This window comes from Mycteria americana, chromosome 2 (genome assembly GCF_035582795.1).
Source record: "Mycteria americana isolate JAX WOST 10 ecotype Jacksonville Zoo and Gardens chromosome 2, USCA_MyAme_1.0, whole genome shotgun sequence".
Classification (NCBI taxonomy): domain Eukaryota; kingdom Metazoa; phylum Chordata; class Aves; order Ciconiiformes; family Ciconiidae; genus Mycteria; species Mycteria americana.
Window position 1 is genome coordinate 124,351,041 of NC_134366.1, and position 24,338 is coordinate 124,375,378.

General features: G+C 42.1%; 1 protein-coding gene across 14 annotated transcripts in view; it reads right to left on the minus strand.

Moving 5' to 3' along the window:
* Positions 1-24,338, minus strand: part of ZNF521 (zinc finger protein 521) — a 234,047-nt gene that overhangs the window by 128,461 nt on the left and 81,248 nt on the right. For all 14 annotated transcript variants that reach the window (XM_075494521.1, XM_075494519.1, XM_075494517.1 and 11 more), the window contains one exon: positions 7,591-10,943. In XM_075494521.1, the coding sequence (XP_075350636.1) occupies positions 7,591-10,943 (3,353 nt within the window). The remainder of the gene's footprint in view (positions 1-7,590; positions 10,944-24,338) is intronic.

A 24,338-nucleotide genomic window follows, 5' to 3' on the forward strand; every position in this document is an offset into this window, starting at 1 on the left:
GGAAGCTTGGAGTCTCAGATCATTCTTTGTTGGTGAATCACCCTGTTTTGTACTGGAAAATGTAGAGAGGAAGAGCTGGCCTTCCAGATACGAAAAGCCATTAGGTGTGCCTTTTTGCACAGAATGTTGAATCTGGATAATAGGTAAAAACCAGAGGAAGTCCATCCCACACAGGATACCAAAACTGTGGAAGCATGATTGAAGGGGACAAACACTTCCTGCTCTCCTACCTCCCACCTTGTTTTTGAGTATACAAGCAGCAAGCAACTTTTAAATGGCCATATTTATAAGTGGCTGTATTTTTAAGTAGCTCTTCAGAGGCATTTCACAGGCATTACGAATGATCAATGAATGCATGTGAGGCTTTCATCTTGAGGAATTCGGGCCTCTAATAAAAACTGCAGGCAGGGGCTTTTTTCCCAGATTATTACCGGTAGGACTGTACTGACATGCTCAGTATCAGGAGAAGCCCCACCCTTTTATTCCCTGACTTACGAAGCCATATACTAGCAACAAAGGTTTAACCACCAAGGAAGAACAGGGTAACATCAATATACATCTGGTAGGTAGGCCCAAAGGATGGTGGAAACCACGGAATCACAGAATGGTTGAGGTTGATCTCTGGGGGTCCTCTGGTCCAGCCCCCCTGCTCAAGCAGGGCCACCTAGAGCTGGACCATGTCCAGATGGCTTGTGAGTATCTCAAAGGATACACAACCTCTCTGGGTAACCTGTGCCAGTGCTTGGTCACCCTCGCAGTAAAATTGTTTCCTGAAGTTCAGAGGGAACCTCCTGTGCGTCGGTTTGTGCCCACTGCCTCTTGTCCTGAAACGTCCCATGGTGAGAACAGATGTTAGCAGGAGACACATTTCTGCTGTCATATTCAGCAGAATACACTGTATAAAATACTACAGGTCATATTTTATACAATAATTTGTAATACAATGCAGGAAACGGAATACATGAAAGATGGGTTTGGCAGGAGAAAAAAGTACCTAAGGATTTTGAACAACCAGGCATAAGATCAAATACAAGCCATCACAGAGCTATGGGAGGTCAAAGAAGAGGACTCTTTTAACAAGATGCTACATATCAGGTGGTTCATTTATGTTCATTTTGTGCAACTTCGTGAAACAAGCAGTACTGGGGCTACATATCCATTTTAAATTAACGATTAGCCCATTTTATTTCCCTGATGACAGAGTAACAAATTTGGGTGTTACGTTTGTTGTATGAGACAAATAATACAGATATTACATATAACAACTTTATTGAGCAGTGATAAAAAACGCTTCTCAAAACATTTACAGTCACTTAAGAAGTTGGTCTGTGAGCACCACAAAGAACAGATCATGGTTTCTTATAGCTTCATTTCTTGTGACTGATTGACTTTTGCATACAAACCAGGTATGAACTTCAGTTACAGCTATCTTCCTGGTTGGGATCTCCAAAAGGCCCCTCTCCTGTCTGGATTCTAGCACCTGCTGGGTCACCTCTTTTCCCAAACATTGTAAAAACTTTATAGGTTTTGAGATTCCTATTCATCTATGAAGTTTTTCTTGAAACTGGCCAAGAGTAGTCCAAAAGTAAGAGGGGGAAGAGAGAGAACTCTCTAGAGGTATCAAACCAGCAGACAAAAAGAGACATGCCATGATTTCCCATGTCTTGTTCCTAAAGATAATCAGACTAGAAAAACAGGGGAAATTTTGTGTTGTTTCTACCCAATTCTGAGGTCAGAATACAAACACTCATCACTATTCTGATTTTCCACTGGGGCTGTGCAGAAGGGAAATTATGGCATGTTACCCTGGTCACTTGGCCAGCAGATACACGTACAGGGAAAGCCCCATGAGGACAGTGGGCTACACAGCTGACCTGTTGGAGTATACATCTCAGGATGTTTTGTCTCTTAAAGCTTTGTTGAATCTATATTTGCCCTCTCTAGAGATGCTTAAGGTCTTCATCCACATTCCTGTGTCCCTTTCCAGTTCTGCCTCTCTTCAAGCAGGCATTGCCCCCCACTGCATTGTTTCACAGAAATCTTGGTTTGGTGCTTTTGAAAACTTTGGAGAACACGTTATCCTTTCTTCCTCTCATGCAAAGTTTTCCACAGGTGTGAAGAAGGTGCCTCTCCAAATTCCCCATGTGAAGCCTCTGACAAATAACAAGACAGACAAGCAGTATTAGATTTTAATGATCAGTGGACAGGAAACTAAGAAAACTCACTGCAATTATCCCTCTTGCTTCTGTTCAGCAGCTCCCAGCCAACACATGAGCTTCCTTTCACAGACTGACTTCATAGTGTGTGTGAGAAGGTGGGAAGTTTGCTGCTTAACTTTGGTAGGATTTACAGCAATGGGATAGTAAACAACACCATCCTTGTTAAACTCAGAGAGGACTCTGTCTGATAGCTCACTACCAAAAATGCGAAGACAAAGAGAAGAGAAATGCTTAAGCCTGTATCTTCTCAGCCAGTCCATGGCAGTGGTACTACCAGAAATTAGAGCATAGCGTAATGTGAAGGTGGCCTACTGTGGCAAGAAAAACAGGGTAGCCCTTCCTAAAAATATATATGGTCACATCTTAAACAATACCTTCCTGAAAATAATGTTAAAATGATGCAAGACAAAAATGGTATTTTTAGTGAGCTCATTCTGAAACTCCAGAAGCAGAAAATATGTTTGCCACAGATTAGTTCCACAAACTATTTCAAAGCCAAATCTTTGTGCCAGCGACAAACCTTCTTTACCTTTTTCTGTCCCCAAATCCAAAATCGGGCATGAACATCACTTGTTCTGGGCCTGGATTCACTGACAGGAAACCCAAGGCACTAGTTCTTATGTTTACATTACAAGTTATGTGCTTATTCATAAAAATGCTGCAGTCAGAATGATCAGCTTGGATTGCTGATGAGGAGGACTATTTTAATTTCTTTATGTATTTCAATTAAATGCATGACTATTGATTTCAGCGCATTTTTTTCAGTTAAAAGCACAGTGATTTATGTTGCTAAAATGCTATTGCCTGCCCTGCCAAAAGCATGCATCTGGGAACATTTCTGGGTTGCTCACAGTCTTTTCTCTCTTCTTTCCGCCTCTGACTGCCAGTGCATGCTGTTGAAACAAACCAGCTACTTCAAAAGGCAGTTCCTGTTTTCTGTCTTTGTGAGTCTGGCAGTGTTTTGGGAAGGGGGGAGGAATAGTAAGAGAAGAAAGGTAGATTCAAGGCCCATGAATAAAGAGAAAAAACCGTAATGATAAAACAGTACACCTACCTGAGCTCCATTCTTTCTCCCAGGGTGATACCATTTCTGGATTGATCTGAGGTCAGATATGTTGAGTTTCAAGGAGCCACCAGCTCTCCGCAGCATCTGAATTTTGTGACCCCGTCTCCACAAGCTCATTGTCAGCCTGCACTTTCACGGCTCCTTCCCGAATGGTGCTGTGATGTGCCCAGCATCCCCTGCTGTGACATGCCGTCCTGGCATACAGCTCTGCACAACCACAACAGGACAGAAGAGCAGCCCCAGATTCACACTTATTCTGTTCTTCAGCTGGTGTGACAGTTGCTAGTTCTCTCCTTTGTCCAGCAGTTTTGATACTCTCTGCTATATTGAGTTTCTGCAAGTCTTTTGCAACACCTAGATAAGCATCTTTATTCCTGCAGTAATTTGGCAGTGTACTTGCACTGCTCCTTCTCTTCTCAGGACCAGAAAACCCAGAGTGTTCTTGTATTATTAATGAAGGACTGTCTGCATTGCCACAGGTAATACAGTATTTGCATGAGCTTCACATTCATGGAACAAAGTGATACATAACTTAAGCTACTTACAGAAGCAATTATGCTTGCCGAGCATCTACACTGGAAGTTACCAACAGGACCCCAAACTGGGCGCAGTTGCACATATGGATACACTAGCATAAGATAGGTTTTAGCAGCAAACTGTTGGTGTAAGCTGGAGTCCATTCCCTCCTCCCCTGCCAGCTACGCAATTAACAATATAACTATTATTGTACAGTTACGCTGGTATGATTCTGCATGTACAGAAGTCGTGAAGCTTAAGAAGTGAGGGCACACCTTCTGCTGAGTCAGGAGTTCTCTCATTAGGTGCATGACAGCATATTAAGGAGGAATAAGAGAAGCAAGGCCACACAGTTTTTCTTGAACACTGCTTTTCATCTTCCATGTGCTTCACAAAAAATGTATCGCAATTGAGCATGGCAACACACTTTTCAGAAACTATCAACCTTACTTTCTGAATAAGGAAAATGAAGCAGAGATGTTCAAGTCAATTTGTCCGAGTCAACAAAGCAAATGAGTGACAGAAAAAGGACTGATGTCTAGTTCCCAATTCACTATCATATCAGACCTTGTTCTCCACTTTTGAACATTAACTATCACCAAGAAGATTATTATCCTAGCCTAACAATGTGCTTGCAATGATTCAAGGTCTTTACAAGAAATCTACAACCTGAATTCAGCATCTCATTAAGCTCAAAGAGTAAGTTATAGATTTACCAATTTTAGAGCTCTTTCAATAGCTATCTATCTACAATCTGCCTTTTTAAGTCTGTTTGATAGCTTACGCGTACTAGATTCAGCAGTATGATGGGCTTAATGAGTTCTGCCCTGTTCCTTGAGTTGTTGTAACTGATGATGAGCATTGCCCATCATTTCCCATCCCAACTGAAAGGTAACTTTCAGTGAAGATGATTCAGGTCAACATCTTTCACTTAGCAAGCAGGGTGAGCTCAGCAGATGATAGCTCAGCTGATGACATTATACCATGTTAAGGTAATTGCACGCTATCGCGTTACTGAGTACAGGCTAAAAAGGGAAGTTTTCTAGTTCAACCATAATACTTGGCAAAGAAGCCAGAAATGACATTTTTAGTGTTATCTTTTATCTTAAAAAGATATTTTCTAGTACTCCTACCATAGTAATCTATTACTGAGTAACAAAGGGTACTCAGCACTATTAATAGTCTGACAACTAAGTCTCCATATTTTTCTTGCCTTGGGAATGAAATGTTCTTTATATAAAGGTCGAAATCTCAAACCACATGACTCTCAATAATGCAAATGAAACCTTCACTCCTTAATATTATGATTTTTTTTTTGTTGAAAATTTCCCCAGAATAGCATGTTTAAGTAGCCATCTTCAACATCCCATTCAATTCAAGAAATATCCTTCCAGTGGAGTAGCAAAGCCACTGACTAATAACAAATTTTAGAAATCCAAATTGTTTTTACTGTTTGTGTTATATGCTTATGTTTTCATTTCCCTCAGCCTGGACATCCAATCTATAGTGTTAAACTTTTGTGTATTACCACTTTCAATTTTGTTTCTCATTGCTATAATGCTTGTGTCACTACAATTTGAAACCAGTAATATCTGTTAGAAAAATAAATTATCTTTCAGGATTTTACAAACACACATTCATGGTTTCCAGAAGTACTAATGCTCTATCAGGAACTTGATAGCTTTGTGCTTCCCATGAGAAAAGAATCTGAAAGTCCAGGTTACTTATGTGGAGACTAGAATCATAGACACTGAAAAATCAGTTTACAAGCTCTTTACAATGGAGGCGGGGGGCAAATGGTGATTTGAAAGGAGGCAAATGCTATTCACAAATCTTGCTGTGGTTTAAAAGGCTTTTTCATCTTAAATACATTTGTAAAACAAAAATCAAAAGGAGCAAGAAGAGGAACATGATGCTAATCAGAAGAAGACATAAGAACTCTGATTATACATGATCCAAGTACAAGAAGATTCACTGATGACACTGAGGGTAACTGACCTTATATCACCACAAAGGACCCCCAAATCTCTTTTTGTCTGGTTTACAAGCAAGAGAAGGACAAGTTGGTAACATCTTATCATGGTAACTGTCTTAACACACATAATTCTGGTTGTGTTTGAGGTAGCAAGTATTGGCTTCCAACAGGACTGGGAAGAGAGACTGCAAGTTGTCACTTGGGGAAAGATGACAGAAACAAACCAGGATGACTCTGAATCTCTCAAAAACATGCAGCTGGTAAGCCTGTGGTTCCCACTCAGCAGCAGTACTACAGGACCATCAATGGCCTGAACCGCACCTAATGGGAGCCATTCCTTTTCCCTCTTCTTCGAAAAGAAGGTTTTCCTTAGACCTGCGGTTCTCAGTCTAACAACCTGCTCCTTCCATAAACTCCACATCACATCCCATTCCCCAGGTGTCCCCCACCATGGCCCAACGTGCAAACTGGAGATGCAGAGGCCATGAAAGCATAGGGCCCTTCCCTGGCAGATGCATCCTGCTTGGTACTTCACCCTCGTCTCCCAGCTCCACTTCCCTCTTCGTGGCATTCCAGGTCCTGTGCTGCCTCAGCGGCCTTCTCCCAGCCTATCTCCAGCTATGCTCTCGGTAGCTCCCCAAATACTTAGCTCTTGGCCCACATATCCTTATGTATCTCCCTTCCTCCCTCTGCCTCCCTCCTGCCCTCCAGTTTGCATAACACTGTTGGGTGACATGCTGAGAGATTTCTTACCCAACAGATGGGCTCACAAACAGGGAGTGAGGAAGGTGACGGAAGAGCAGCAGCTCCCTTGCCACAGGGTATCCATACACATTCACAGCAATGGGTTGCACCATGCTTGTACCATTACAGGCTAAAAGCTTTCTTGAAACAAAAGCTATTATTTCTTATCATTTGTTTGTGCTGTGTTTTTAGGCTTCCTAAACTATAAGGGGTCATTACGCAAGATACCACGCCTAAAATACTAACTTTTAGTCATCCTATTGATAATATTTCTGAAGATAAAACAGATTCCCTTCCCTCAGTGCATGACCCCACTGCCTTCCCCTACATAGGTATTATTACTTGATCACTGGTGACTGAGGAAGCAGATGACATCTACCAAGAGTTTGACCCTTTGGTTTTTTTCTGAAACATATATTTACTTTCTAAGTTATGCCGCATGAATGGGATTTCAATCATCAGGCACTAGGTGTTTCAGTGACATCGAAATGTTGTTCATCAGGAACGGAAAGAAAAACACAACAAGGAATTGCATCCAAAGGACTGATTTCCCAATTTACCTTAGGCTAGCGTTGCACTTCTACTTAATCAAAATATGCTATAAGAGGGAAAAATGAATGTCTACAACACAATTTACAAAAAAACCCCTCAATTTGTTGCTCACAAATATTTTTTAAAAATCAACCCCTTATGCCAGCATTTTGGCTCACTGTATTCTACTCCTCTGTCGTTAATGCTCTCTGCCGTAAGCACAACTCCTAGCTGGGGATTCCAACGCATAAGGGAGCTAGGATAAGATTCCAGATCTCAGTTGTGCTGGCATGAAGATAGGTCTCCTCAGTGATACAGAAGACAATATCCTAGGGAGACTGGAATTAGTCCTATTCCGCACAATTCAATCCAAGATGCAAGGCATATCAAGAAGCAAGTAATTACTAGCTAATGGCTACGGATGGAAATGTAACATGGTTCAGCCTAAGCATTTCATGACAAGTGACAAGACGGCTTGAAAAAGGGGGGATTTTTTCCAGAAGGATGGAAGGTGTCAAGAGCAAAGAAAAAAGGGTTACCTCTTCAGTTTGGGAGGGGCTGATTCTGGGCATTGGAGATACTTGTGGTGTTTTCAGCTGTGTACTGTTGCTGTCTGGAACAAGCTCTCTGTGGATTGACTGAATATGGTTTTGGAGTTCACTTTCTGATTCAAATTTAACATTGCAACTAGAACATCGAGTCTTCAGTCCCCCTGCCTTGCTTTTGTTCTCAATGGAACTCAAGTTCTCATTTTGGCCCATGCCTTGTCTGTTACTGCTTGAAGGGATGTTGACACTTGGACTACCACTTTTACTGAGATTAACACAGCTAGCACACAGACCATATGGCAGACCGTTGATGTCAAGTTTCACTAAATCCTGTTTTGAGCGGAATTCCTTCAGGCAAGAAGCACACTTGTACAGTTTCTGGAGATGCTGTGCGCGCCCCGTGGACTGCACGGCAGAACCGTTTCCAGTTTTCTGCATGTGGAACGTGCCGTGGATTTTCAGTTCCAGTGTGGAGGTCACTGTCTGCATGCACACCACACAGCGGAACCCCGTCAAGGAGTTCCTCAAGTCAGGGTGCATTTGGCAATGCTCTAAAAATTCCTCCTCACTCTGGAGAGGCATCTTGCAAATCCTGCAGTTTCCAGTGTCCAGGCTCTTACTATGTGTGACCTTATGTTCAGTAAGAGTCAGAAGAGACGGAAACCGCTCGCCACAGATTGGGCACATATAATGTTTCACTGGTCCCAAGTGTGTCTGCATGTGTTCTCGAAGCCCATTTTCAGAGAAGAATGTTCGAGAACACACATTACACTTGTAATTCCCTTTAATAAGTTCAGCTTTTTTCTTCACTATGGCACTTTCTCCAGGTCGAATGTTGTGGTCTCGAAGCTGGTGATTTTGCAGGAGAGTCTCCATGGTATAAGCTGCTCCACAAATGTCACAGCCATACATAGGCTCAGATGTGTCCACATCTTCTTCGCTGCCATCGTGGCTGTTATGGGACTCCTGGCTATTTGTCAACAAGGTCTGGAGTTCTACTTCCTCTTTCTGAACCTGCTCAGATGCCCCATTCGTTCCACAGTTTGGAGTTTTTGTTTCAAAAACACAATGTTTTTCCCTTAAGTGCTTTTCCAGCAAGATGATAGCATGGAAAGCTTTGCTGCAGAACTTGCAGTTGTACTTCTTGCTGTGCGTAGTAATGTGACACTGCAGCTCCACCTCCGTACCAAAGGACTCGCCACAAAAGATGCACTTGTGTACTTTGCCTTGGTTCTCCAGGTGGTTGTGTTTAACATGAAGCTGTAGGTCAGTCTCATTTCGGAAATCCCAGTTGCAAGACGTACATCTGTATACCTTCTTTTCATTGCTGTGCTTCACAGCCAAGTGTAGTTGAATGGAGACTTTGGAGTCAAAAACCTCTTGGCACAAGGTGCAGCGGAAGAACACAAATGTATGCATGTCCAGGAGGTGTTTCTGCAAGTCATCCACAGAAGTGAACTGCTTGTCACAGCTTTCACAGATGTAGTAGGTTGAGGTGATCATGAAATGAATGGTAACATGCTTCAGCAGAGACTCCTGATTTGGAAATTCCTTGTTGCACTGAGGGCAGGTCAGTTTTGGCAGGACAGTGTCAAGATGTGTTTTTAAATGAGTCTGAAAACCGTCCAAGGAAGTATACTTAGCACCACACTGATTACAAATATATTCACCTGCAGGACGAGGAGGAGCACCTCCAACTGCCTGCATCATCTTTAAAGAGGTCTGCTCAATGGTTACAGGAGATAAGGGACTCATGGCTCTGGATTTTTTTCCATTGTGGATGTAATTCAGTGCCAAAGGAATGTTCTTATGGTTCTCCTTGATATGCTTGTTCAGTTTAAGAACACTATTAAATATTGGAGAATTTGTACAGTAAGAACAAGAATACACTTCCACCACTGGATCTTTTGGGGTTCCAAGCACAGGGGAACCAAAACGGGAACTGCTAAGATCACAATGGACTTGTCTAATATGCTCTTCCAGAGAAGAATCTGTAAGAAATCCCATGTAGCAATGGGGACAAAAGAATGCATTACTGTCCTTAGCAGCAGGGTTGGCAAATCCATGAGAACATCGGATGTGTTCCTGAAGGGTGTTGAGGTCATTGAACACTTCAGAGCAGAAGTTGCACTGGTACACCATGGCAGGCATGGTAGAAACAATCAGTGCTGGGTCCGGAGCTTCATGGACTTGCTTAAGATGTTCGTTCAGATTGTAGAGAGATGGCAATACCTCCAAACAATACTGACAGATATGGGCTTGTTCGGGTTTATCTAAATGCATAGTTTTCAGGTGTATCTGCAAAACTGCAAGGCTGGAAAATAACTGTTTGTTGCAATAAATGCAGCTATAGGTAACTTTTGCCTGTTTACTCGAAGGACCAGTGATATCTGGCACTTGCTGAGCTGCCCGCTTCCTTCCACGACCTTTTGGTATAGGGGGAGCCGTTTCCACCATTGTTGAACTATCCACCGAGAGATTCGAATCCGGAGTGGTGCTAGAGACTGAGGTGTAGCCCACGGTTACCAAAGAGGGGCTGTTGCTGTGGTTGCACGACTCTGGCTGCTGGTGACTGTCCATGTGGCTGTACAGCTCCTCCACAGTATGAAAGTTCTCAGAGCAAATGCTGCATGAATTCTTCTTCTCACCATTATGAGCCTGCTCCATGTGATTCACCAGAGACGTTTCCTCTACAAAGAGTTCATGACAGTAAACACACTGAAGAGCAGATCGGTCTTCATTAGGGGAACACTCTGGGTGACATTCTGCAATGTGCTTCTGAAGATCTTCAGGAAAATCAAAGCCTTCTTCGCACTGACTGCATTTCTGAGTGTCCTTCATTTTCCAGTCCTCCATCCGGGAAGCGGACTGAGAGCCATCTTTGTTCCTCTCGTGAACCTGCATGTGACCATGCAGCGAACTAGATGACAGGAATCCACGTCTACAAATGGCACACTTATATGGCTTGTTGGACGTATGAGTCTTTAAGTGAATTTTAAGGTGATCACTCCTTGAGAACGCTGCATCACACTCACTGCAGTGATACTTCTTGTCTCCCGTATGAAGCTTTATGTGGCGGTCCCTGCTCCGTTTGTGTTTGAAGAGACGACTGCAATACGTGCATTTGAAAGGGAGCTTGTCGCTGTGACTTTGCTCGTGGTGCTTTAAGTAGCTGAGGCGGCTGAACGATTTATCACAAAACTGGCACGGATAGGGCAACCCTGGACCTCCTTCCTCTTCACCAAAATCACAACCTTCTCCATGGCTTGGGGAAGTCTGGTCCTTGCTAGAAGGCGATGATGCTGGCCATGAGCAAGTGGGGTCATCCTCAACATCCACTCCATCTGAAATGAGAAAGAAACATGCCCACAAGCTTAATCCCTACAGTTCAAAGGAGATAGCAAATGCATATGAACAACACAGATCTGCTACTCCTAAATACCTAAAACATATTAAACTCAGACTAGGATATTTCTTACACTTGTATCCAACAGCTTCAAGACCACATTTATTTTTATCAGACTGTAAAACATTAAAAGTTATTAAATAGTTCTGTGCCTATATTACCTTTTTATTGCTTTTTTATCATTCTTTCTCAGTTGCAGGATATGTATTATACATTGACAACTTTATTAAAATGCAGATTTTAATATATTTAATGTTTCTTTTGTATCCATTGTAAAATGATTTGCATATTATGTGAGCATCTGAAGAGTCAAAGGAAAGGAGAAAATATTACAGGAATAATTTAAAATTAATACAGTCAACCCACAGGCCTAATATTTAATAAAAAGATTCCCCTTGCTTTGCCACAGGTTTTTTTTTTTTCCCTTCAAGTTGATTCTGAACACAGAAATCTTTTAAAGGCTATTACTGAGAGAGACTTGGGCGTTATTCTAAACAATAATAGGAAAAAATACAGGCGAGGAACAGGACAACAGTATAAACAGTGATGTTTTCTCTAATAAAGTGCAACCAGATTTCTCCAATAACGATACAATTCGGTTACTGAAAGCTGGCAGCTGGATCATTAAATGTTCAAAACAAACTAACAACCCAACAGCTAGGATCAAGGAAAATGAGAAAGTTTCAAAAGGGTCAGATGTGAACAGCATTTTTTTTCCTTTTTAAGTTCAAGAGGTTGCCCACCACTTCTTCCTTTTTGCAAAGGTCTCAGCCAGCTGAACTTCCTTAGGCCAGCAGAACCTGTACTGTGAGGTGATCACAGACAAAGCGACTTGTAAAAAACTGGAAACAGGAAAAATGATAAACGATTGTGGTAAAAGCTGCAAAATTTATGAGTAACAAGGAAAAGACAAAACAGAAATGCTAGCCGGATAATAAAATGAACTAGTTATCCATGATATTACCTCACCTCTAGACAAGGCAAGTTGCAACTATTTTTTTCAACAGATGTTGAAAAAATCTACAATTTTTGCACCTTTTGTTTTAACTGTAGACTACAACACTACACTGATCACACTTATCTCAACCTAAAACTTCTGTAAAAATATTAAAAGAATGCTTGAAAGACCACTCTACATCAAATAATCCTTTTATTACTTTCCAGGGGCGATGCTTGGGGTCTTTTCCTTCCTGTAGAACTGATTAAAGTAATAGTACAGAAAAAGACAGGATAAACCTCTTGAAAAATATCTTTCTTAAGGTATTCTTGCAAAGCGATGTTTCTTAACATCATCAGCCTTCTCTCAAGAAATTTACTACACCAACATAAAAGTTAGAGCTGGCCTATATTATGTAAACAAATTCCAAGCCTGCTTTCTTTAAGGTAACAAGATTTTACTAGATTATCAACCTCTTGCTTATCCACAGGAAACAGATGAGGATTCATTCCTTTCCTGCATCTAGAAACTGATGACAACGCCATCTCACTATCAATGCCAGATGGCAACCATCTAACTCTGAGAAAACAACCAAACACCATTGCTGGATGCCTGCCCATTGACACAATGCTTTTCAGGATAAGTTGGAAACTGCACAGGTTTTTATCCTCTTGTTTACGTCTTGAAGAGGAGGGTTTCACAAATTACGCATACCTTTCACACACACACACATCTGTATTGTGTTATCTGTATTTACCTATGTAGGGGTCTGCACTAATAATAGGTATTTAAACAACAAAACCAAACCCTAGCCCAAGTGCCCTGTCTTTGAACCGAAAATAAAGGTGGTGTTTGTTTTTTTAAGATAAAAATTGGAAAATAAAAATCCCCCCCTTCCAGCAAAAGTACTATCATCTGCCAAAACGCTTCCCAATGAACTGAAGCAAAGTTACTCATTGTCACACATACGAAATAATACCAGCCAGGTAAGTTTTTAAATTGGTATATTAATGATTGCAATATTCACGGGAGACTTTTGATGTCAATCTGTGTACTGCCCTTTCAGATTGCTGGGTTTGACTCTACAACTGGAAATAATCAAAACAGTGGAACAACTATTCACAGAAAAAGATGTTAGTTTTTGCTACGTTTTTAAATTTTATTTAAAATGAACATTTTCAGACAGGTCTTCTAGGTGGAAAAACCTTTTGTCCTTTAAAAATCAAATATATTTCTGACATACAACCACTGCTGGCAGATAAACAGGAATTTATGTCAAGCAACCGAGTGAAGAAAAATAGACTGTGACTGCCTAGGCAACATATTTTGTAACCAAATTTAGTATTAAAATGTATATCCTATGCAGAAATGATATATTATTGTATAAACGTTTAGAGGAATATATAGTAAGTGTTATAAATAGTGTACCATCACTGACACAGTAGTAAATCACTTCCTTTTTGTGGCCACTGCCTGCCCGGTTTTACCTATTATACAACTATTCCCTCTGGCTCGTGCATCTCAGCGGGCTGGCAGCAGGGTCAGGATCAAGCGCTGAGTGTGACCACGGTATAAGCAACGGCAGCCCCTTTCCCCCACCCAATTCCCCTTGCTTGCTTGGGGGTCTCTCCGTTAGCTTTTATAGAAGGTAAGAAAAGCAGGGGGGAATAGTGTAACTACAGCACAGAGCCGGTTCTTACTTTCCAACCGGCAAATATAAATGTTTCTGTATGTCACTTTGCTGTTGGGTTTTTAATCCGAGCCCGTAATAATTCTGCAGAGAAATTCCCTTTGTGCAAAAAGGAGAAGAGCAAACCACTTGCAGGTCCGACTTGCGTCCTTTTAACTTGAAATGCGAAAATCTCTCAATCTCTCAGAGCTACAGAAGACCCAGCAAGGCAGGGGGAGTTCTGCACAGTGCACGGCAGAGGACAACAGGATTTTCCCGAGTACGAGCCTAACAATGCGGCCAACGCGTTTCCCCGGCTTCCCCTCGGCGCGGCGGGGTGGGGGAGAGCCGGCGTGGAAGGGGCACCGGCGGCCGGCCACCGCGCTCGCTCCGGAAGGAGGGCCCCTGGGCTGCGCTCACACAAAGGGTTCCCAAAGGCGGGCCTGTCGGCCGTCAGCGACCCGCGGAAGGACTTTTGAAACCTTGCTTCTGCGTCTGGAAACGCTTTCGCTGCAGTGACTTTTGCTGCGCAGACTCCAACTTGAACACTGTGTGAACATTGTGTGCGATGGACTAAGGCGCCTGGTGAGCATAGGGGCTGTCTAGGAACGGATCTGGAGACAGCGATCAGGAAGGAAACCTGGGCTATGAGTAACTACTGCTACAGCAGGACGTGAATGATGGCATTGCCTGTCCTGCTGTCTCCCCACCCTTCCCCACAATAGATGCCACCCCATAAAATTAACGTGCAACCATTAAGAGCATCTCCTTCAAAATGGCAGTGATCCGCAGCCTGCTACCGTGCGCCGAGGCTGCTCCGCGCGCCCAGGCGCTGGGTGAGCAGATCTGGGCACGCGAAGCGGTGACGGAGGAGCCCCCGCAGCTAAACCAGCAGGCGCGGGACGTGGACTCCACTCCCGCTTTCCCAGGGGCACTTCCCACAGAGCCAGCTCTGTGTTGGGGGTGAAGTTTGACCTGCTGTCGGGCAAACCCCTTTTTGCCGATCACTCTCACAGAAAATACAAACAGTTTGCTGCTACTCTGCATACAGCCATGCGTATATAAATCTGCAGACACCTACCCACCAAGCTATGTCAACATTACAAAATACTGATTTTTAATGCTATAACAAGCTGTTTTAAAATACTCTGGACCAAATTCAGATGCACACATACAAGTCCCCAGGAGTGGTACACATCTATCTGGGGGCAGAATAGGGCCCCAGGTATTTGACAGAGTGTTTATAGAGTTTTAAAATATATTTTCAGTATTGACGTATTTTTTTTTCCTTCGGCACTCACTAAGTGCTACTTACTGTAAATGCCTTTTTTGTGTTATGGCAAGTATTCTGAGTTTCAATGTGATGCACTTAACATGTCCATGTAAATTTTTAATTTTTGGAACCAGTCACTTCACACTCGCTGACTCTAAGAAAGCTCTAGCACTCACAACCAAAAAACTTTGCTGGAAATCAGCTACAAGGCCTAAAAGTCTATTTAAAGATGCAAATGTGTGTGAATAGTTAGTGCAGATGTTTTTCTACACCAACTGTACTTGCTGAGTTTCACCATTTCCATAAAGCACATTAAAACAAGTGTGTGAACACTCCGAGATGAAAGTACCAAGCACTCCTGAGACTTCCAGTGGAAAGTAGAGCTGCCTGACTTTTCTCCAAGCAGACAGGAATGCCCATGATTCAGCAGCCTGAGTAAATAAAAGAGGTCCTTATTTCCTAATTTTGCTGGCTGGCCACACTGCAGCAGTCTCTGTGCTGCTGCCAAAGGGGATGCAAAACTGGAACTACACCCAGCAGCTGAAGGACTGTCTTTGTTAGCCAGCCAGGCCTTCCTGACCATCTTCTGGCAACAAAACTACCGTATCCTGCGAGGAAGACCTCCATCTCAGGCTTGATAGTTCTCTAGTCTGTCTAATAGGACGAAACAACAGATTTTGCCTGGTCTGTGTTGGAGGAGGACAGCTGGAAACTCAGTTAGTAGCAGAGTAACACCTGTTCAGTCATATTTATGGGGGAAAGTGCTCACTAACAGAAAAGTGAAGTAATACCAGAAGGAGTTATCCCGCGAAAGGGGAGGGAGGAAGGGGGAAGCATCAGAGCACAAAAGCACCTCTGTGGAGTTAGCAGCCAGCCACTCATGTGCCAACCCCAGTAGTCGTGAGGTCTTAAAAGTGATCTTATCCCTAGTGCTGCCGACTGAATTAACAGTACCGCTTCAGAAAAACGTTACTTAGTCACCGGGAAGGTTTATGACATACGCATGCTTTGGCTGGAATACGCTTCAGGGCACTTGCTTTATCATGCCTTATTTTTCTGTATGATTTAAACATGTTTTTGCTGCCACTAGACAAATGGCCACATTCCTAAAGCAAATGTCAGCAAACCTTTATGTGCCATAATACATAAGGTTCCTCTGATAGAACAGAGTTTACAAATATGAACAAATTAATATTTTCAATATCCTGTAAGCAGCAGTTTTCAATTTTCCCCATTTTGCTGCTCAAGTAACTGGGGCACAGACAAGCTGGAGCGGTTTGCCTCAGGTTACAAATGTAATCTGTGCAAAGGAGGAAACAGAACCCGTATCTCCCAGGTCTGAGCCATCCCTGCAAGAAAAATCCTTTCTCCCCCAGAAACACAGAGCTGGCAAAATGCTTAAGCTGCTGGACCTGACCAAAGAGAAAGCCCAGCAGTCTAGCTGGACAGACACCCCCCGGCTCGGGGTCCTGCTGATACGTTCTGGCTCCTTTGCCCCCTTAACGGTAACGGCAGACTGGTCACACAACTATCCCCCAGGACCCCATCTGAAGTACTAAATAGCAAGGTTTCTTTAACAGGTACAAAATTTATAACAATGGGTTACACAGGACGGGAATAGATACTAAAGATGACAAATCAAGTACACCAGGCAGCAGCACAAAAACACATCTACTACATACTGCCACAGGCATACGGATTATGAATGCACATGTATGCGTTGAATTGTTGTGTAGTTATTATTTATTGTCCCACCGCCAGCCAAAGGCCTGTTCATATACCACTGCGTACACATATATGTGCTCATACGCACATATTGAAAGGGATGGAGAACACATATAAAGGTACAGCTTTGCTAATTTACCAGATGGCATGCTACAAGATAGAATTTGAATTGTAGGAAAGGAAGGCCTAAATAACAGGTAGGTAGGTCAGTTAACTGGATGTATGATAGAGCTCCACAGTTTTAAATCCTTGCATTTTTGTGCAGGTAATTGAGTGGAGTGGTTATTATATATCATATAGTTTACTTGTAATGGCCGTTTCAGGTTTTAGTGCTGGACACATTTTATATTATTACCACCACTAATTGTCTGCAGGGCTACCTTGAAAATGAGATAAGGAATCTTAGGGGAATATGCAGGTGTGAATAAATAGTAAACGAAGAGGTTAGATATTGCTGAAATAAAACAATATTGTGCTGTGCGCTGAATAGATCTAAATAACTAGAAGATCAAAGGACAGTGTTTAAGCGTTAACATGACTACAGTGATGGCCTAACATATGTGTCACTGAAACAAACAGTTTTGAAGTTTTTAACGGAATTAGCAGATAGTGCTAGCCTTCAAAGTCACTTTAAATAAAATATACATTATTACATAATATTCTCTGTTTACTTTCAGTAGAAATGTACAGCGTTTTGGAAAGGCTGCAACTTTAATATAACCACCACATTTTTTTCACATCAGTGACCCCACATTAAACTCACTCATTTGTCTCATAACTTATTAAATGGCTTGAAAACTAATACTCTGTAATGGGCATTCAAAAGAGAAATGTGAACTTTAAAAATTATTTATAATTTACAGATGTTTTTAAAATCTATCAATATTTCAAAACTGCTTTGGGAGCACCAATTAAATGCATTACCAGTTAGATTACTGGGGGAGAAACATACAGGGGTTCCTGACCAACAGAACTGAGACAGCTGGTAGGGAGGTTTCCCCATTTTAAATTTCATAACCAGAAGAAAGGCAGCTCCTGGAAACAACAAATAAGTCACTTTAATACCTCGCAGGAAAAACCTGCTTGCTTTTATAAAATGTCTTTAATGCCTACATAAGTAGTTAACATTCCTGTATTGCTCTCCTAAGGTAACCTAAGCCTCCAGTTCCATTATGTCTTCTTCAGAAGACATATTACTATTACATATGTAGAGAGGAGCATAAATGTTTTCCTTGATTGTTGCTTAAAGTTCATTTGAACAGACGGAGCCCAATGAATTCCACCTTCTACAGCCAAATTAAAGAAAATGTAAGCAGTTCACATTCTGTTCCACCTTTCAAATCATACACAAAACCCAATTTGCAACTAGAAGAAAACAGAGCTACCCTCCGCTTGTTTGAGAAAGCCAGTATTTTGTGCCTCTGTAGGCAAAGAGAAAGAATAAGTAATTTTCCACAGTCCTGTACATATAACTAATGACAGTCACCATCCTCAAAGCTTATTATACTGCTTTACATAATTGGGAATCGCATGTCACACAATTAATTTCCAGGGGTTGTTTAGTTGTGACTATACAAGCACTAAGCGATTCAAATTAGCTCATTTGTCCACTGCTTAAATGTGACAAACACATTTACACTGTATTTCTTCCACTGTTAAGTTGCTGTTTCTTTCAGTAGTTGTTTTTGTTTGTTTGTACAGTATGAGTCAGAGACCACCAGGCTTGTTCCATCTGAAGCTAGGGTCAGAAAAAAGCACCCTGAGAATAATTACATTTAGAATCAAGATAATGGGAGAGCAAAAAACCCATTCAAATACTCCAGCAAACTTGCACATAATAATGATCGCCTAAGAATCTGTATATTAACAACCTCATGTACTAAAAGTAGTGATTCAGTCAATCAGGTCTTTCCTAGAAAATAATCATTATAATTTGTTGTGCTGATAACAGTATTTGTACTGCTTATGAAGAACAGCAAATGACTAGGGGATAACAGTTCAGGTTCCTCACTGGACTCCAATGCTTTCCCCTGCCTTCTGCTTTCACTGGGTCGTGCTCTCCCCAGGCAACACCATGAATAGGACCAGAAACCCTCTCCTTGCAATCCTCCCCCGCGCTGCGGCTCCTTTTGAAAGCTGCTGAAGTGTACAGAAGCCTCAGAGATAGCAGCCCCTATAACACAGTGCCAGTCATGAAAGTAACTTTCCAGTGGCATAGAGGTATTAAAATGAGTTGACTGCTTCTTTCTTTCCCAGGTCACAATATAAATAAGGAGAGTGTCTGAAGTCAGAGAAGCGTCATTCTTTCTCTTTCCTTCCCAGAACCAAATGATCCAGAGGCTCGGACCCTGAGAGCTGAAGGAGACCCTGCTTCACAGCTGCCTTCCAAGTCCCCATTCCCACACAGCCCCAGGACCCCACGGGGAGGAAGGGCAGGCTGTCAAAACCTCCCCAGCTGGAGGCTCAGACAAAAGATGGAGACCCTGAGCAGGATTTGCAGGCAGAAACCCGTGAGATGCCAAGCACCACCGTGGGTCCTGATTTGAATATCACCCTTCTTTCAGTTAATCCAAAGTTTAATCATGAAGGTCTGCAGGGATTGCTGTGGGTGTACCTCATGCTCGGCCGACTTCCCTCCTTTTTTTTATCACGTATGCCTGTCCCTCCCACCTGTGCCTACATTTCAACCACCCCAATTCATTGCTTCATTGCCTCTAGACCAGAACAGCAACAGCAAGACACACTTTGAAGGGGGCTAAACTAGGACAAAGAAAAGAAGGAAGGCAATGTGTGGAGAACAAAAGAAAGGAATATAAGGTGGAGAGAAAGAAAGGAGTAAATAATTGCATCTGAAAGAAACTCAGGCAAAGATATTGCAAAATGGCTTATAAGAAATGGAAAGTAAAAGGAAATGAAGATCAAGCAAAAGCAATGCAGGCAGTTAACGCTTTCAAAAACATATCAGTGTTATTTTACAGTGTGCTAGAATTAAATACAGTAAATAAACACAGAACTGCTTATTTCTTAGAATGACAGAGATGTGGTGGCGGTCTTATTTACACAGGTGAAAACTCCTGGACCTAGATCTGCAAAGGGACTTAGGTGTCTCCAGGAGCCTAGGAAGCAAAGAAAGCAGGATTCATAGGGCCCTGGGGGGGACCAGGAAAAGGTCTGCAACCTCGCAGCTTGGGCACTCAGCTGGGCTTGTTATACGTTAAAGAGGCACTGGATAAAAACAAAAATAAACCTAAGCACAAGTTCCAGACTGCAAGAACCTCTGCACTAAATGAGTGTCCTTCTCAGTAGGTTAACAGTTCCTTCTCAAATGTGCTCCTACCAGCCCTATGAATAGGGTTCTCTTTGCTCCAGCAAGCCCAGCTTACGTGGGAAGAGATCTCTGCACAACCGAAGACCCTCTGCTCAGAGGCAGGAAATGTGGCTTTGCATCCCCTCAGGATGCTGAAGGAACCTAATCAAGGCCTCGTGCCATTTAATACTCTACCTACCGGGCCCCTATATAGGGAAGACAGGAACACAGCACTTTCTGCTGACAGTGCTCACCGTGTCCTGGGCCTAGTAGGATGCTGTCTGCGCAGCAGGCTGATCAAAGATGACGGGTACCCAGATGCTTACAGAAGGGTAGTTTGCATAGACTGCCAAGCCACAGATACCTGAGAAACTTTTCACACACAAAAAAGAGGTGCCTACCAAATTGGGGTGAACCCAGAGAGGTAGGTTTTGGACAACCATTTCTATTTAGCTTCTTACAGTCCATCAACATCCCATTTTAGGCTCCCTTTTTTTTTAGATCTGGCTGTTAGTGCAGATGTGCTGCACAGCTGTTAAAAGCGATGTCCTGCAGCAAAGGTAACTTTGGTTTTTAAACTAAGTCAGTGCTCAGAATGACAAATGCGTACACCCACGCTAGTGCAGCACGGTCACACTGGGGGCAGCGTGTCTCAGGAACCTTTTCACTGTAGTCAAAATGCCATGCAAGACAATGCAGCCCTTTCTCCCTGACCCTCATTTTCTGCAGGTTACTTGAATGGGAACACATGTGGATGTCTATGCCATGGGATAGGCACAGGTGGGTAGGTGTGTGTGGCTTCCACTAACTTACAGGCAGTCTAGCCTGTAAGAGGGACCAATGAATTTCCCAGTTCAGAATGGTCAGAAGACCAAATCCTACCATGAAACTGTGACATGTAAACTGTTACACCTACCATCTTCCTATCTTGCAGACCATCAGTCCCTCTATGTGGAATTTTGCAAGGTAAGAGTTGTATTTAAAATATACATGCTTCATTCAGTCCTTTCATGTTAAAACAGGTTTATTTGGGTGATTTAATTATAAAAAAGATGGGGAAATTCTTTGCAAAAGGCAGCATTTTCCTTCTCTTCTGTATAATTTCCATTCACCAAAGCCTGCTGAAACTCATGATTAACTGTCTGAAATAGAGGCCTCTCCAGAAATAAAGAGATCTCTGCTTTTTAAAGCCTATATCTAAAACAACCCTTTGTACCTTCCTCAGTGTAGAATGGAAGCCTGGTGTGAAATACAGTAAATTAAGCCTTCTGCTGTCAGAGCTGGAATTAAGAGTAGAGCAGAATAGCGGCTGGATTGGAAATGATTTTTTTTTTTATTGGCTTCATTTACATCCTGTCTAAGGTCTTCTGAGCAGCTCAAGGTGTCTTATCTCTGGCTACCAGGGGGTATTTTGCAGTCAAAGCAGTTAACGTACTTTCTCTCTCTCTCTTTTTTAAGGCCATCTTATCTTATCAGACAGATCTCTTCAGGCTGAGGAGAACCCATACTTATCAGTAGCTGTACACTGTATTGACAGCTCAGTGCTGCTAGGGACAAATGAAAGCTTAGGGTAGAGAAAGATCAGTTAACCTGTTCCACTCTCAGTTTAGACTAATCTTTGGTTTGTCTAACTTCAGGAAACAACGTCTTTTCTCTGTTTACTTGGACAACAGAGGCACACAATCACATCATCAGTTGCTAAATCTGGCGCACAGGTACAGCCACTGTAATAATCCCCAAGGCAGTCTGCCTGATGACTTATAAGTGTGAGCAGTGCTCTGCTGACCTCCAGCAACTCCTTCTCCAGGTGACCTCAGGGACGGCAGACTGTTCTGGGAGCATCTGAGAGTTGCTGGGATCGCACAGCAACGCAAAAACCGAGGGCTGCACAGACTCACAATTTGTAAACCAGCCTTACCCCAGAGCAAGGGGAACTGCGCACGCTGAGGGCCAGAAAAGGAAAAGTAATCCCACATATGCTCCAAATGGAAGCAGTGAGACTGAAGGTGAGCCTAAAGAGCACCCTGCAAGCCTGTTCTTGGATCAGAAGATAAGGTGAAGAAGCAGTTTATTTAGACCTGTCCTCCATATCCTACCAGGGCAAACTTTACAGCACAACACGATTAGTAACTAAGAGCAGTCAGCCCTGCTACCTGGTATCTCCAGGAAATACACAAGCCAGCTTTCTCACTTACCACAAAAAAAAAGATACAAATGGCAAGATTCCTCTTGTCCTTTACCTGATGTCACGAGCAGTGAACCAGGTCTAAAAAGTTACAGCTGCTGCTACTGAAAAATCATTCACCATAATTTCAGGTGACAAAACATGCAATTGAACATTAAGCCTTGTGCTGGTCCTGCTTTCTACTTTTTTATGTTTATTTTTTCTCTCTCTTTTGTGTCCAAACACTTCATGAGCACTTTTATATTAGTGATAACCCTAGACTCTCCCTGCAGAGAAGGTTCACTATTAATTGTCCATTATCTTGGTGTGTCAGCACAAAGGAGAGGGGAAGAAATTCTCATCCAAATGGTTTCACCTCCCTCTCTTGAGAGTGATGCCCTTGTCAGGGCATTAAAGACATGAAAACCTGCCACTTATCAGAATTGTGTTTGAATCGAACTACTGTCCTTGAAAACAGTAGACACCAGATACCATCAAAATAAGCCACATTGGCAGATCCTGTTCCACTGTGACTCAGGCAACCTTTATAAAGCTTATATACGCACTTGTGATTGCATATGATCAGTAACATTATAGCCGTGGCTTAAAATAAGAAAGGCACTTTCTTTTTCATTTTATAAAACAATAAGCATATTATAAATAGCAATTGCCAGAATGAAGAAAAGTTGGCCAGCATCTATGTTAAGTCTCTCGATACCATATTAAAATGTGGGATAGTAGTATGTGCAGATTTTTTGAAAAGAGATGGTAGTAGGAGGAAGAAGATACATATGACATTTTTTATGAAACAGTTTGGAAGATTTCAACAGTTTAAATAAGCCTGAGGACACACTTGAATGTAAACTCATTGCTGAACCAAATCGTAAAATTTTTTAATTACTTCACACCACCAATTCTTAACAAAACATAATTCAAGCCTATTAAAATGCTGAATTTGCTTGCTAGAATGAAACAATATTTCAAAGAGGTCTTTAGTAATTCTATTAACCTGCTCAGAAACAAAAAAAAAAGAGCTTAAGTTACATCCACAGCTGCAGAGCTCTATCTGTCTTTTTTGGACAATCAATGACTGTCCTCGCTTTTCACAGTTTGAAGTCGCAAAGAGGAGGAAAAAAAAGAAAAAGAAGTTACGCTTTGCTTTTAACAAGTAAACAAGTGTACAAATTAATTCAGAGAGCTGTAATTTTGAAAATTTTCTATGTTTAATGTGCACTGCAGTTAAACTACTTTTTCTGTACAAATTAATTTACTGCATCAGTGATCGATGTTTATGTTTAGGCAATTTTATTTCTCAGTATGGTAAAATTAGACCTAATAGTTGCAACCTGTTATGTCCAATCTGTCACTGAAATTCAAATTGCCTTTTTCCTATTATTCAAGGAGCAATTTGGAGGAATTAAAGCCATCTAAAACCAGAAGACAAACAATTCTCTGTAAGGACTCAATAGCCTGTGTCATCAACCTGCTCTAGAAAGCGGTGGTCCTTCGTCGGCAGAACCGCTGCTACCTTTGCTCAGGGTCTGAACGTTTCCAGTCTGGAGAGCCACAAAAGGCACAAGTGTCTGAAAGACAGCAGAGCGTTGTGCCACTCCTTGAAGGAAACGTAAAGACAGTATGCGTTTTGAGTGAGTGGAAGTATCATTAACAGCTAACACAAAGACCCTTCTCTGTATTCTATAACTGTCGATGTTCACAAGTTTTCAATTAGCCATCCATGTATCTACAAAAAATAGATTTTGTTCTTCATCTGGGACAAGTTAGTCATTGTCATCTTGTTCTTGTCAGTGAAGCACTCAGCTGCCACCGACAATTATTATTTATTACTTCCAGTACTAAAATACACTGGTCGAACTTTGTTTATACTACCCTTTGCCTTATTTTTCCTCGCTGCAGTGGAAGGGCTATGCCATACACACCAGGTTATTCCCTCAATTCACCTGAGGCTTCTTGAGGTCTCAAAGCCCCCTGCCCCATCTTCCAATGTATCTTAAATGGTTTGATCGCATTTAAATTTCTGTATGGTCTTTTACTCTTAAAAGCCTTACAATAGTCCTCCTCACAATTAAGAAACAAACACTCTCTCTCCTTCCCCCCAACACTTCTACTTTTATCTTTAGCTTTATTTTTCTCTGTGTGTTTGTGTATGGGAAGGAGAGATTCATTTTTCTCATGCACAGAGAATGAATATCTTGCTTTCCGAATACCAGCCTGCATGCAAGTTTTTGGTCTTGTTGGGG